Here is a 14,927-nt window from a genome sequence, read left to right on the forward strand (position 1 = left end):
GTTGAGCGTACGTTGTACATTGCATATGTATCGGACTAGGGTCTGTACTTATACAGTTGTATCTCTCTCCCCCCCGTATATTTGTACATCTTGGGAGACAAGTAGAGGCCGGTCCTATATATATGCACCATGCACACGATCAATGATTATCGATTCGTGCAATCTCATTCTTCCTAACTAACACCCAGCCCACCAGGGTTCAAATCCTGATGCTCGCATTTGTTTCTGGATTATTTCAGGATTTCCAGCGATGCGCATTCAGTGGAAGGATACGTTCCCGTCGACGACGAGGTGCATACGGTGACTTCGTAAATCTCAAGATGATATGTCGGCTCAGTCTTTCGGAGGTGCTCATAGGGGTAGGGTGTGCGTGTGTGTTCATAGGGGTAAGTGTATGCGCGTGTATATGAGCGCTTGTGTCTGTACTGATATTAAAAAAAAAACCATCACTAGTATTTAAGCAATAAAAAGTAAAGCGCCAGGCCAGGGCAGCAACCAAACAGGTTTACACTATACTATCCTGGCCGGACAAAATATTCGAACTCCTCGGGCAACACTCGGACAGCATTATTTTTCAGGCACAGTGCTCAGGCCTCCGACGCCTCTAGCATGTCTCAGGCCAGGCCATTGTGCCCCAGGACTCCGATCCAACTTGGGAAGGGTCGTTTATATACAAATAATCCCCATAAATCTGTTGCTTTTACCCGTAAGCCCTTCCCGGATAACAAAAAGTGGAAGGTGAAGCAGCCATGGCGACCATCACGGCGCCTCCCTGCTCCTCCTCTCCATCGTGTATGTTCCTCACCCGCAGCTATTGCTGCTCGAGGTCGGCGCCAAGAGCGGCCATCCGCTCATCTACGGTGGCGGCAGCCCGGCAGACGCTCTCCTCCGGATGGGACCTGTCCGGGCTGTCGGGAGCGCGACCGGCAGCTAGAAAAGCCCGTCTCGAGGAGTTGGACACCAGCAACATGCTTCTCCGCCAGCGAATCATCTTTCTCGGCTCCCCGGTTAGCTTCCTTCTTTACTTCTTGCCCAAATCCCACTTTCTGGTATGTGGTTCTTGCATTCCAGGTCAAGTTTCTCGTGATAAATGCTTAAAAGCAGGAAATTCCATGTGTTTTGAAGTCACTTTTTTAGGTAGAGAGATCCTCTAGCCTTTCCCCATAAAATAAATCCTGTGTTTAATAAGTCAAGATAAATAGAATGATTGCTGGAAATTTTGAGTGGTATTGAAAAGAATGCAGTACAATTGAATTTAACCAGTAAATCATTTCAACCTGAACATACACAGTAGGTTTGTTTCATTTATGCATTCTAACATTTTACCTCGGGGATTCTGCCATTTTATGTGCATATGGTAGAAGTTCATCACATGTCTACGTTGTGTGACCTTTATTGGCTGTCGTCATGGTTATTCCAGTTGTTGTAATCATCATTAGTTCTTTCTAATAGGCATCAAAATGGTAAATGGAATATATTTTTGTATTTTTTGCTGCACTGTGGGCAAGCTTTGTCCAGCATAAGTCATGTGATCATATAAGTGATGTTTATTGATGGATTAGATGTTACCTTGTTGCACCATATGCAACACATTACATGCTTGCAATGATTTTGAGTCACCTGTTACCATTGTTGTCGACTGATGATAATTTGAAATCTAATATAAACAGGGGTTATTTCCTTGGGGATATTCTTTTTTGTGTACATCCTTTTCCCTTTTCATCTTTCTTACCACAAACAGATCTGAAATAGAACTACTTATTTGAGGATGATTATCATATATCTGGTCCAATTCCACGGTTGGTTTAAATAGCATACCCGCGGTAGAATAATTTTTAGTTGGAACTCGCCACTACCATGATAGGACATGGGACATGTGTTCTTGATATTACGGAGTGGGATGGTGTCAAAAGTCAAAGCTAATAATACCACCATTCAATTTGTCTCAGTTATCAAATTATGCTTGGTCTGCAAGCTATTGTTTCCTGTGCACATGTTAAAACTTAAAGTACTTATGTCAATCCCCTAAAATGGAGTTTAAACCAGATATTTATGCATCTGTTTCTTCGAATGCCCTGTGCTGATTGCTGAGCAGGTGGATGATTTGAATGCGGATCTTATCACCAGTCAACTCTTACTATTGGATGCAAAGGACCACACAAAGGATATCAAGTTGTTTATTAATTCACCTGGAGGCTCCATTACTGCAGGTTGGTACTCTTAATCTTACTGTAAAAACTATTCCTGACACTATTTGTTGAAAATAATTTAACAAAAGGATAGATCCAGTGCATAGAAGCTCCCACACAAGGTGGGGTCTGGGAAGGGTTTATAGGAACCTAGTCTTACCCCTGCAAAGTGCAATGCAGAGAGGCTGGTTCGAACCCAGGACCTCTTGGCACAAGTGGGGAGGACTTCACCACTGCGCCAGGCCTGCCCTTTGTTGAAAATAATTTAACAACATTTCAATTTTAATGATCTTGTCATATAAAAATTCAAACTTTTCATATCAAATTTGGATTTTTTTGAGGTAAAGGTTGGCTCGTTCATCTAGATAAAAGATTCAGAGAGTACAAGCCCCCTTTTTAGTTTGGGTGGGAAGATAAGAGTTGGGCACAATTAACCCTCTGTTTCGTTGAAGGGGTGAGGACGTATAAGCATCACAATCAGAATTCCTTGAAACAACCGGAGTAGCGTTACCTGAAACGGTAGAACTTCGAAGGTAATAAAGACCATTGGTCGAACTTAAGTCACCTTTCATCACAACAAGGGAGCCTTTGGTGACCTTCAAAACACTATCTCCACCTGAATACTTGTACCCCTTTGCATCAAGGGCACTAACAGAGATAAGATTTCTCTTCATCTTCGGAATATACCGAACATCTGTCAAAGTTCTGATTATGCCATCAAACATCTTGATTCGAATAGATCCTATGCCTTCAATCTTGCATGGTGAATTATCAAAACCCAAAACGGAACCAGCAGAACTAGTGGAATCAAAAGTATTAAACCAATCTCTATGTGGACACATATGAAAAGTGCATGCGGTGTCAAGTACCCACTCATCATTGGTCTCAGCACATCCAGCAATAACGACAAGAGCATCATCAGAACTATCATCACGAGCAACGTTAGCAGAATTTTCACCTTGTTTGTTACCTTTCCTTTTTTCCTTGTTCTGCAACTTGAAACACTCAGAGATGTCATGCCCGTCTCTCTTGCAATACCTGCAATACTTCTTGTCTCTGGATTGCGACCGGCCCCTGTAGCCGTTCTTACTTTTGCCTTTGTTTCCATTATGTGAGTTCTTCTCCTTTGTCCTGCCACGAACAGATAATCCCTCGGCTTGGGATGAACTTGAACCATCATGAGGCACCATTAGTTTCATCTCCTCCTTAGAGTTCAAAGCTTCATAAACTTCATTAAGTGTGAGAGTATCATGACTGTATAATATGGTGTCTCTAAAATTGGTATAAGAACTTGGCAATGAACAAAGTAACATTAAAGCAGTATCTTCCTCTTCATACTTAACCTCCATTGCAGCTAGATCAGATATGATCTCTTTAAATTCTGAAATATGATTCAAAACATTACCTCCCTCGGGTAACCTGTGCAGGAATAATTTTCGTTTCAGATGCATCTTGCTAGTGAGATCTTTAGTCATGCAAATCCCTTCCAGCTTTAACCATAGAGCGGCGGCAGTTTTCTCGCTCAAAACTTCCTGCAAAGTATTATTATGCAAATGGAGCTGAATTTGTGACAAAGCCTTACAATCAATTCTTTTCTCCTCAGCAGTCCAGTCCTCAATTCGATTCTTCCCAAAACTATCCAGTGCTACATCATAGCCGGCCTGTGCCAACAACGCCCGCATCTTGACTTGCCATAGGGTAAACCTTGTGTCACGATCCAGCAGCGGAAAATCGTACTTCATGGATGCCATGAGTTGATAAACTGTGCACAAAGTAGTACAAGTCGTAGAAAAATTCTTGATAGAATTAATTAATGCGGAGCAACGGAGTTGAAAAAATAGCACCTGGAACTCTCGGTGGCTGTAGCAATTGAGAAGTAAAATATTTGGACTAGTAATTCAGCCTTGTCTTCACGTGAGGAGTAGAGATCAAACAGATCTCGATTTGTGTGCGTGTAGCACAAGTAGTACTCACCACTGATGTGGATTTGGTCTTCACGTGGAGGAAAAGTAGTACTAGCAGCAGCAACGACGGTTGATTTCTCAGGAGCAGCACACGGGGCCCTGCGTACTGGATCAGCAGCGGCAGCAGGTCGCGTCGGGACTCCTGTCGCCTGTCGGTTTCGGCGACATGCGGCAGCAGTAGAAATCGATGCGGCTTCGAATCGGCGTATCGCCTGAAGACGCGTGCGGCGGCGCGCACGACAGAACCCTAATCTCCTGTCTCAAAAATCTTATATAGAAACCTCAGCTTTGATACCACTTGTTAGATAATAACGAGAAATAAACAAGACAAAGAGACACGGATTTTTACGTGGAAACCCTTGCGGGAGAAAACCACGGACGCACGAAGGCGCAATCACTATGAGGAGGAGTATTACAAGCACGAGACGACATGCCGTCTGAGGTGCGACTACATGGGGTATATATGAGGGCAATACATGAGAGTCCTTGGAGGACAAGTAACCGTGTTGTACTTGTACGCGTCGACGTCAACGCAAAGGCCCACACCAGTTGTACTACGTCTAGTCCAACACAGTATAATTTGGATCACAATTAACAGATATCTCCGCTCCTCGGGAGCCAGCCTGGTGAGGCTGCTCCCCGGGAGGTCTTGGTGTCGTCCGCCTCGCGAGGCTTGGCCCAAGGTGCTCCCCCGTTCCCAGTACGCCGACAGTAGTCCCTGGGCCCAAGGTGCGCTCGAACTTGGCTTCGAAGCGAAGCCAAAGGTTAAGTGCGAAGTGCCGCGGGCCCTAACAGCCTGCGGCCCTGGTCGATGCGTGGCGATTGATGGGACGTGGGCGCCTCTGCTTCCCCACGCTTCCTCGGCAACCGTTCGACTTGACAAGACCGTGCTGCATGTAGAGAAAGCCATCATTGCGTGGGATCATGGAGGCCAGCGGTTGGCCTTCCTTGGTTATAAATGAAGAGAGGGGCGGAGCCCCCTTGCTCATCTCCATCTTCCCGCCGCCTGCTTCTTCTTTCTCCTCTCTGCCTCGCCGCCTTGCTGTAGTCCTCATGGCGCCAACGAGGAAGTTCTCCGCCGCCGAGAAGGGGAAGGCCCCCAAGGAGGGACCTGACTCGCCACCCCCAAGAGAGGGCGAGGCCGCCCCCGCAAGCACGTCGCGATTCCTGCGGCGGCTTCTCGGGGGTGCAGGCGCGCCTTGGCCAGCCGTGGCGGTGTTTCTTCTCGTGGCGGGTGCCGCCAAGGGCGAGGCAGCCCTTGAGACGAGGGGAGGCGTGCCATGGTTGCCTAGCCTCCTTGGCCTCGCTTCCACTCGGCCGAGGTGCTCCCGGAGTTCGTCGTGTGGTCGGAGAGGCCAGCCGGCACCTGGCTCCCGCTTCCCCGCTTCTTTGCGGGTGAGCTGCCGGCCGCGGGGCCTGACGGCCTCTAGCTGCAGGCTGATGGCTGTTGCAACAAGGCCTCGTGGGTCGGGGTCGAAGTTTCCGCCGCCGGGAACGTGTCCGGCTGGCAGGCGTTTGCCCGCGCGCGCGGCCCGAGCGGGAGGTGCATCCTTCACTTCAAGTTCGACGGCGTTGCGACCCTCTATGTGAGGGTGTTTGGGGAGGACGGCCGTCGCGCAGGGTGCTGCCTCAAAGACGACGGTGGCGACGATGAGCTTGGCCTTGACGATAGCCGCGACGATGCCGAGGGTGAGCTCGCCCTTGGCGACGGCGGCGGCTCCTCTAGCGAGAGCATGAGCAGCGGCGGCTACCACAAGCCGCCTCGTCGCTGGGCTCGCTTCGAGGACGGTGGCGGATCGTCTCGTCGCCGCACTCTGGTGAAGTGGGAGGAAGGCTCGGGCTGAGCTCGGAGGCCTAGGGAGCTGTTGTGGTTGCGCGGGCCACTTTTGTTTAGCCTTTCCTTTTCCTTGCATTTGAAAAAAGGTAGAGGGCCCTGCTGGGGCGTGTAATGAACCATGATACTTATGCCACTATGTTGTGCTTATTGCTCTGATGTATGCTGTGATGTTCATATCCGGGTAGGTGCAGTAGAATACCTTAGCTTGATACACTCGTGGTAGTCTCGCGCCTCGCGATGGCGCGCCCTCCATCGTCTCGTGAGGCCCCTTGCTGCTGTCAGGGGTCGCTGGCCTCAGGAGACATCATGAAGCTGCAGAATTGTTAGAAACTTTTGTTGGGTGTCCTGTTCTTCCTCGCGCGAGTCCTCAGGCGTGGGCTAGTCGTGGCTTAGTGCATCGCGTCGCGGTACACGGGGGGCACGGACTTAAGAAGATGCACAAATCACAAGCTCGTTCGAGGGTGTCTCGCGAGGATAGGAAAAGCCATGGCCCTGGGGGACAGGGCTGTGGCGAAATGTGTTTGCGGCGCGGGGCGGGGCCAACGCCGCGCACGCACACACCTGCCCAGCCCCTGCGCGACGCGCGCGAGGTAGAGCGACGAGCAACTGCCGCTCCTCCTGGGCTAAGACCGAAGGGCAAGAGAGAAGGCGAAGGGGAAATCCAACTTGGCAATCGAAAACGTGAGAACTCCAAATTCCATTAAAAGATAGGGGGGAAAACCAACTACAGAAAGCAAGCAAACGAACAGCCGCGTCCGGCATCTAGACTAGTCTTCTCACCAGCGCGGAGCTAAGTGCTGCCACTAGGACGTGGGAGGGAGCCCCCGAGGCCTGAGGGCGGCTCTCCGGAGACTCTGGAGCGTGTACAGCCCCACTCATTATTACGTGAGAGTGTCACGAGCGGAGGCCTTCACAGGTACGGGGCCTTGCTTCATGGGTAAAACTTCCGGAGGTGCCTGGAACGGACGCTGCGGCAGTGGTATCGCCGCAGCGCCTGCTGGTATCTTGCCGCCCGGAGCAAGGCTTGACGGCGGCGTTCCTCCCCCAGCACGAGGTCCATCCCCCGCGTGGCGTCTTGGTGTGCCTCGTCAAACGCCAAGACCCGCGTGGAGCGATGCTTGACCTCGTGAGGGAGAACCGCTTCGGCTCCGTAGACGAGGAAAAACGGAGTCTCACCCGTCGGCTTGGTGGCGGTGGTGCGGATGGACCAAAGCACGGACTGGAGCTCGTCGAGCCAGCCCCTGCCGTAGGCCTCAAGCTTCTTCTTGAAGGTTCTTGTCTTGAGGCCTCTCAGGACCTTCGTGTTGGCGCGCTCAGCTTGGCCGTTGCTCCTGGGGTGTGCCACTGAGGCGTAGCATATCTGCGTTCCAAGATTAGCCGTTGTCCTCTTCCCAAATGTAGGCGGGAAGGGATCCCACAACGGACAAATTCAAAGGGAGACCATTAGTACAAGTTATCCTGACAAAAGTAGTCTTTGCTTGCAAAAGCTCCTGGTCGTGACGCCGCGGTGGGCTCCGCGATGACCTCCGTTCTGCCGTCCTGACGGTCTTGGTCTTGTTGCATCGAAATGAAAACCTTTGCTTGATGCCTCGGGACTCCGCGCTTACGCTTGCCTCCTTAGCACCAAAAAGAAAACTGGTACACTGCGTCCGCTGGCGTCCGCCTGGCCTTGGTTGTCATGGCTCATGTCACATGAACCTCGCGAGGTGCACCTTGCATTGATATCTCCGCTCCTCGGGAGCCAGCCTGGTGAGGCTGCTCCCCAGGGAGGTCTTGGTGTCGTCCGCCTCGCGAGGCTTGGCCCCTCATGAGGGTCTTGAGCTGTCGATGTTGGAGCTGGGCCGTACTGGGCCGTTGGCAGAGCCACGCCGTGGGCCGCAGGCAGACAAGTTTGGGTACCCCCGATCCCAGTACGTCGACAAGGATGAGCCTAAATTTTGTTTGGTTTGAGCGATGAGGATGGACATTGGGTTGTCTACAATGATTAATTTTAATTAGAGAGCTTCAGATGTATAAGACTTGACAATGTGGTCGATATGCCCTTTACTTTGGGGGTTGTAAGCGTAACTCATCGGAGGACGAGGCCAGTGGTGACTGGTGACGGGTAGGCGCCATGTCCGGTGGCTGGAGCAGAGATTGGGAAATCAGAAAATTAGACTAAGTCTGGAAAGCATATAGAGGACTTATGAAGCCTAGCAGAGGATAGGTGTCCTGGGTGATATGAATAATTGTGTGCGCGTGGTATATGTACACATCATCCATTATGATGCGCACATGCATGTGTTGGTTAGCACAAAATATTCAATGCTCAAATAAATGAGTTGCATGATATAGAAACATGTCATCCATCATGAAAGATTTGTTATTATGTATAGCATAATGGAGACTCAAAGTGTGAGATGCATCCCTAGTAATGTCTAGAGCATTGTCATGAATGGCATGCATATGGTGCACACAAGGGATGGAATCATGCGAACTACATTCATGTTCATGGCATGTTGTATGGGATGAATTGCACGCATTTTGCAAAGGTAGCATAGCAATATCATCGCAAGAGAAGCAAAATCCAATAACCATCATCTCGTCATTTATGCCATAAGTGCAAATGGGATTTATTTCTATGGGGCATGCATAGTTACTATGTTGAGATTGAAATGATGCAATATGGGAGATCTCACTCATAGCATATGACAAGTTTAATGGATTGTTAAACATGACGTGACCGATAGAATTTTCACATGATATCCTATGGAGCATAGCGTCACAACTAGGCAATTCGACATGCTCATCATCATATTTATCATAAATAGGTGGCACATCTAAGCATGTAGAAGACATAGTATGTGGTGAATCCATAACGTGATCATCATCATGCAAGCAATCGATGTGAAGATAGTCCACTAGTGGGACAAGTGAAGGACCATTGCCTATGTTACCTTTAGAGCTCCGCTCATGTGTTGTAGTTGAGGTGGCAAAAATTGACGCTTGGTCAATAGCTTCATCAACTTGATGGTACCTCTCAACTACCTCACTCACTAAGTGTTGTGTCTCACTCACTCCCGCTAGGATGCTGTCACTCATATGGTTGGTGGAGTCACTCAAATGGCTCTCAACCTCACATAGGATGTGTGGCATGCTCTCGTGTGTGGGGCTAGTGGTGATCACACTCATATGGTTGGTGGAGTCACTCAAATGGCTCTCAACCTCACATAGGATGTGTGACATGCTCTGTGTGTGGGGCTAGTGGTGATCACACTCATCCTCTCATAGAAAATGCACTCAATGTCATATATGATGGAGTCACTCGTCTCACTCATGTCGCGGTGTCTCTCCTCACGTGGCAATTGGGGCATCTCGTCATATGTGGGTGTCAGAGAGATGTAGGTGCAAATTTCTCCATACTCGACTCCTTTCGCCTCTTTGGCTGAAGGGATAGTCCCATGCTCAACCTCCTCATCCATAACGCCTCCTAAGATGAATGCCGTAGTAAGTGGCAAATCATCACTCTCCTCCGAGACCAAAGAGAAGGTCTCATGTGCGGTGTCGTAGCTTGACTCGGAGTATGAGTCCCATTGGGATGCCGTCTTCGTGTTGTCAAAGAGGTTCGTGATTGTCGCCGTGATCGAAGGGGATGGCCCTTGCTCGACCGTCTTATTGTAGGAGGCCCATATGATGTGACACCTCGTAGCCTGTCTCCATGACCGAAGGGGATTTCCCATGCTCGGCCATCTTCCTTGAAGGGCTTCCGAAGATGGAAGTGTCACCCTCGCTTGTAGGTGGTCGCCTTGGACTTGATGATGTCGATGTAGGCGTACTCGTGGGAAGTAGGCGAAGATGTCGTACGTCCAAAGACGAAGATGCCTTGATAGCACTTGGCGAAGATGTCGAAGTGGTGGTGGTAGCTGTAGCTTCCACTTGGTGGTGCTTGTCTTGCGGTCTTCGCTTGTGCTCATGAAGGTTGGCCGTAGTAAGATGTAGAGCTTGTTGGGACTTGTCGGTGTGCGCAACTTGAGCGTATTCATCTTGATGGTGATGTTGTCGTGCTTGAACTTGTGGTCAATAGTGCTCTTCGTCGTCGTGCACATTTGGCTTGCGGGCGTCTTGGCGGTCGTCTCGAAGATGATGACGGTGCCGCGTGGTACTTGCATCGGATGGCCGCTCCGAAGATTTGTGACTTGAGCGTCTCCGCCTTGAAGATGACGAAGGGGAAGAAGACTTGTAGTTGGCCAACACGTGTAGGATGTCATCCATGTGTGCGTCCAACTTGTCGGCGAGGTAGTCCCTTTTCCTTGCTTCGGAGTGTCGTATGTCGATGGCGAGTCGCTCGATGCGGTCAAAGACCAAAGATGATGTGCTTTGCCTATCCATCGCAAGACTCGAGTAGAGGTGAGTAGGAAATAAGATAAACAATACTAAGATACCTTTTCCCAAAGTTGAGGATGTATCCCGTGTCACTCAATGTGAATTGGGAGAATGGGAGAATAGTGGAATTGGTACCGGACTTGTTCACTGACGCGTACAAATTAAAGCTTATCGAGTGGCTTGGTTAGGACAAGTGGCACAAAATTCAAGCAAATGTTAGTCCAAGATATTGAAAATGTTGAGGAACATTCACAAAATTGCAATGTAAAGCAAATAGATCAATAGCTATGGTGACACAAGAAACACACACACAGATAGATAGATCAATAGCTATGATTTAAAGGCTCCACGGCCAGATGGTCTTCATGCTATTTTTTATAAAAGATTTTGGCCCATGCTAGGGGATGATTTGGTGGATGAGGTCTTGCAAGCAGTGAATACTTGTACTATTCCACCGGGTTGGAATGATACTGCGATTGTGTTGATTCCCAAGGTCAACTCACCCGAGAAGGTAACCCAGTTTAGACCTATCAGTCTTTGCAATGTGGTATACAAAATTATCTCCAAAATGTTGTCAGCGCGTTTGAAGGTTTTACTGCCTGATATTATCAGCCCGACCCAAAGTGCTTTTGTGCCTGGTAGAATGATTACAGACAATGTTTTAGTGGCTTATGAGAGCTTTCATACTATTAAAAATAAGAGGGTGGGAAAAGAGGGTTTATGCGCTATCAAGCTTGATATGCACAAAGCTTACGATCGAGTCGAATGGCCTTTTATGAAGGGAATTATGTTGAAACTCGGTTTCCAGGAGAGATGGGTAAATCTTATTATGAAATGTGTCTCTACTGTTGAGTATAGGGTACGGATTAATGATGAAGAAACTGAAAGTTTCAAGCCTATAAGAGGCTTAAGACAAGGTGATCCATTATCTCCCTACCTTTTCCTATTATGCATGGAGGGCCTTACTACTCTCTTGGCGCATGCGGAGGAGAGTGGGAATATTTCAGGAGTCAAGGTTTGCAGAGAGGCCCCTACTATCACAAATCTCCTTTTTGCGGATGACTCATTGATCCTCATGAAAGCTAATCAAAAAAATGCAGAGACACTTAAATCAATTTTGGACTTATATTGTGATGCGTCTGGACAAATGGTGAGCGTTGAAAAGTCTAGCATATTTTTTAGCCCAAATACGAGTGGGGATATTAGAGAACAAATTTGCTCAATTTTGAATATCATGATCGAAGCTCTCAATGATAAGTATCTGGGCCTGCCTGCACATGTGGGGTTAGATAAGAACGATTGTTTCCAATATCTGATTGATCGCATTGTTATGAGAATTAGCGGATGGAAAGAAAAACTCTTATCCACTGGAGGTAAGGAAGTTCTTCTCAAGTCTGTTGTTCAAGCTATCCCAACTTATGCTATGTCGGTCTTTAAAATTTCTAAAAAAATTTGTAAAGGAATAACTGACGAGATGTCGCATTTTTGGTGGAGTGATGACGATAACCAGAGAAGGATGCATTGGATGGCGTGGTGGAAAATGTGTGTCCCGAAAAGCCAAGGCGGAATGGGCTTTCGTGACATTCATTGTTTTAATTTGGCGATGTTGGCTAAACAAGCTTGGCGCATCCTTGAGAACCCAGATTCCTTGTGTGCCACCTTTTTGCGAGCTAAGTATTTCCCTGATGGAGATTTATTGAACGCAAAGTTAAAAAAGGGATCATCCTTCACATGGCAAAGTATTATGGCAGGGGTTAATACCTTAAAACATGGTTATATTTGGCGAGTTGGAAATGGTCAGAAAAGTGACATTTGGGAAGATGCTTGGATCCTTAACTGTGCTAACAGAAAAGTCATCACTCCAAAGGGGCAACATTTGTTATCAAAAGTGTCGGATTTCATTGACCCCTCTTCGAACAGGTGGGATGAGGATCTCATCAGACAAACCTTGTGGCCCGTTGATTCACAGCGGGTCCTTGCTATCCCTCTGCCTTAGTTTGATATGTTAGATTTTGTTGCCTGGAGTCATACTAAGAGTGGGCTTCTTTCTGTTCGGTCTGCATATTTTGTTGAGTGGGATTATCAACATGGAAGGAAACTTCGTCGTACTAATGGAATGGGTCGAACAAACTTTAATCCAATTTGGTGTAAGATTTGGAAGTTATCTTGTCCAGCGAAGGTGAAATTTTTTATTTGGCGAACGCTGTATGGTACTTTTCCATGTCGTGTTACGCTTGCTAATAGACACATGAAAGTTTCACCTTTATGCCCTTTTTGTGCTTCTGGTTTAGAAGATACAAAGCATCTGTTGTTTCAGTTCCAGAAGGCAAAAGAGGTCTAGAGAAGGCTTGGCTTAGACGAGATCATTGCTCAAGCTTGTGAAGTTGACCGTGCTGGAGAGGCGGTCCTCGGTTTTTTGTTGCACATGCCTGACCAAGATTTATCTATTATGGGGTCCCAGAATATCCGGGAGATGATTGCCATTACGTCTTGGTATTTGTGGTGGGAAAGACGTAAATTAGTGCACAAGGAGAGAATTCAAGATGCAAAACAGATTGCAATGGGGATACAAGCTCTTACGGCTAATTATGTTGTTGCTTCCAGTCCAAGGGCTTCTATGAAAAGAAGGGGTTGGATTCGTCCCCCGGTGGGTATTGTGAAACTTAATGTTGATGCTTCTTCTGATCATGATCTTCTTAAAGGTACGACTTGGGCTGTCCCGAGGAACGACAAAGGGATTTTTATTGCAGGGGGTACTTGGAAAATTGATCATTGTGTCGATACTCTAACAACGGAAGCTTGGGCTCTCAGATTCGGTCTTTCACTAGCGCATCGTGCGGGTTGCAATCGCCTTATTATTAATTCTGATAATTTGGAGGTTATTGAAACGATGAATAATGGCAGACGGTCAGTAGGAGTGGCGGTGGCAATTTTTGATGATTGCTTTTTTGGCGTGTGATTTTCCTACCTCTAGGTTTGAACATTGTAATAGGGAAGCCAATAAGGTTGCGCACGAGCTTGCTAGGTTGGCTAGATTTTCTTCTACTGTTGATTGGTTTAAGGAGCCTATGATTGAGATTGTACCATTCCTCACAAACGATGTATCTGTTATTTCGGTTGAATAAAGTCCATATGTTTTTCAAAAAAAAGATCAATAGCTATGGTGACACAAGAAACACACACACGGATAGATAGATGGGATCCGCGCAACCAAGGAATGAGCACAAAATGTGTTACCATGGAAAAAGCTCTTGCTGCACGGATGCTAGAGAGGTAATAGCTCGATTGCTCAAATGGGCAAGATACGCTTGTGCACCAACCTATGAGAGTGAACGTACCATCTAAAAACCCAAAGATGCTATGTATGTATGCTCCAAGTGTATGTACTATGCAAAATGGCTCAATGCTATTTCTATTGCTTCCAAGCTCTTTTGTATCTCCTCTTTTGCTTAAAAGCTTTTTGCTCTTTTTTATATGCTTAATGCTCGAGCCAAGTATGATATGAGACAAGTATGTAAGATATGCACGGGAGGGACTTATGGCACAATGATGATTGCAAGATGATTGCATGCTAAAACTAGCTATGCAGCGTAAGCGTATCACTAAGGTGCACAATAGTGTGGCCCAGCAATTCTCAACTCGCTAGTCTCGATAGGTAAGGTACGCAATAGGTTTGGGGTGATCAATGCAATGGCGAGGGAGAATATACAATGATGTCGTCGAGGTTACCGTCCGTGGTTTGTCGAGTGTAAGCAAGAATGGATGATGATATGGTCGTTGTCGATGTTGCGTCCGAGGCGATGATGAGTAGCGGTGTTCTTGATGTCGAACTGTTCCTAATTAGCCGAAACACCTTAGGAAACGAAAAAAAAAACGTGGACTCAAAATCTTAACCGTCAAATGTCAAATGGTGGTAGCGGAATGCGGTGGTGGTTTCGGAGTTGGCAATGCGGAAGTGGTGGTGGTGGTTGATGAAGAAGCAACCGCCCCTAAGTAGCCGAAACACCTTAGGAGACTCAAATCACAATTCAAGCAACCACAAATGCTATATGGATCAAAATGAGTTAGGTTGCGGAAAGCTATGGTGGTTTTGCGGATGATATGGTGGAGGGCCTAGGCAAAGATGCCAAAATGTCAAAATTTCGATGGAATTAAATGATGTTGGGACCTATCTAGATGGATGGGGGATGTAAATAGCTACTCAACGAGCTAAAGAACGTCAAAATCGGACTTCGGATGCGAGAGTTATGATGAAAACGGTGAAGTACTAGTGGCTGAACTGGGGTGGGAGGGAGGGGGCCGTGGGCATGGGGTCCCATGCCCACGGTACATGGCCGTGGGCACGGGGTGTCCAGAGACTTCAGGGGGCCGTGCGAACGTGGTCGGGGGCCCGTGGGTACGGTGGTGGTGGAAATTTCACGATTTTGGGCTCAGATTTGAGGGGGAAAAGAAAAATTGAGGGTGGATTTCGTGGTGGGGAGGTGGGGAAAGCCAAGATCTACTTGCCAAACCACAAAATCATGGATCAAACACAACAAAATCTCACAAGAACCAACAAATTGCAAAAAAATAATT

At 47.6% G+C, this 14,927-nt stretch overlaps 1 protein-coding gene across 1 annotated transcript in view; it reads left to right on the forward strand.

Moving 5' to 3' along the window:
* The first annotated feature begins 686 nt into the window (after window positions 1–686).
* Window positions 687–14,927, forward strand: part of LOC119268103 (ATP-dependent Clp protease proteolytic subunit 3, chloroplastic-like) — a 32,983-nt gene continuing 18,742 nt past the window's right edge. Inside the window, exons 1-2 of the mRNA XM_037549612.1 lie at window positions 687–1,007; window positions 2,096–2,210. Coding sequence (XP_037405509.1) covers window positions 750–1,007; window positions 2,096–2,210 — 373 coding nt within the window. The 5' untranslated portion in view covers window positions 687–749. The remainder of the gene's footprint in view (window positions 1,008–2,095; window positions 2,211–14,927) is intronic.

This window comes from Triticum dicoccoides, chromosome 3A, assembly GCF_002162155.2.
Source record: "Triticum dicoccoides isolate Atlit2015 ecotype Zavitan chromosome 3A, WEW_v2.0, whole genome shotgun sequence".
NCBI classification, from domain to species: domain Eukaryota; kingdom Viridiplantae; phylum Streptophyta; class Magnoliopsida; order Poales; family Poaceae; genus Triticum; species Triticum dicoccoides.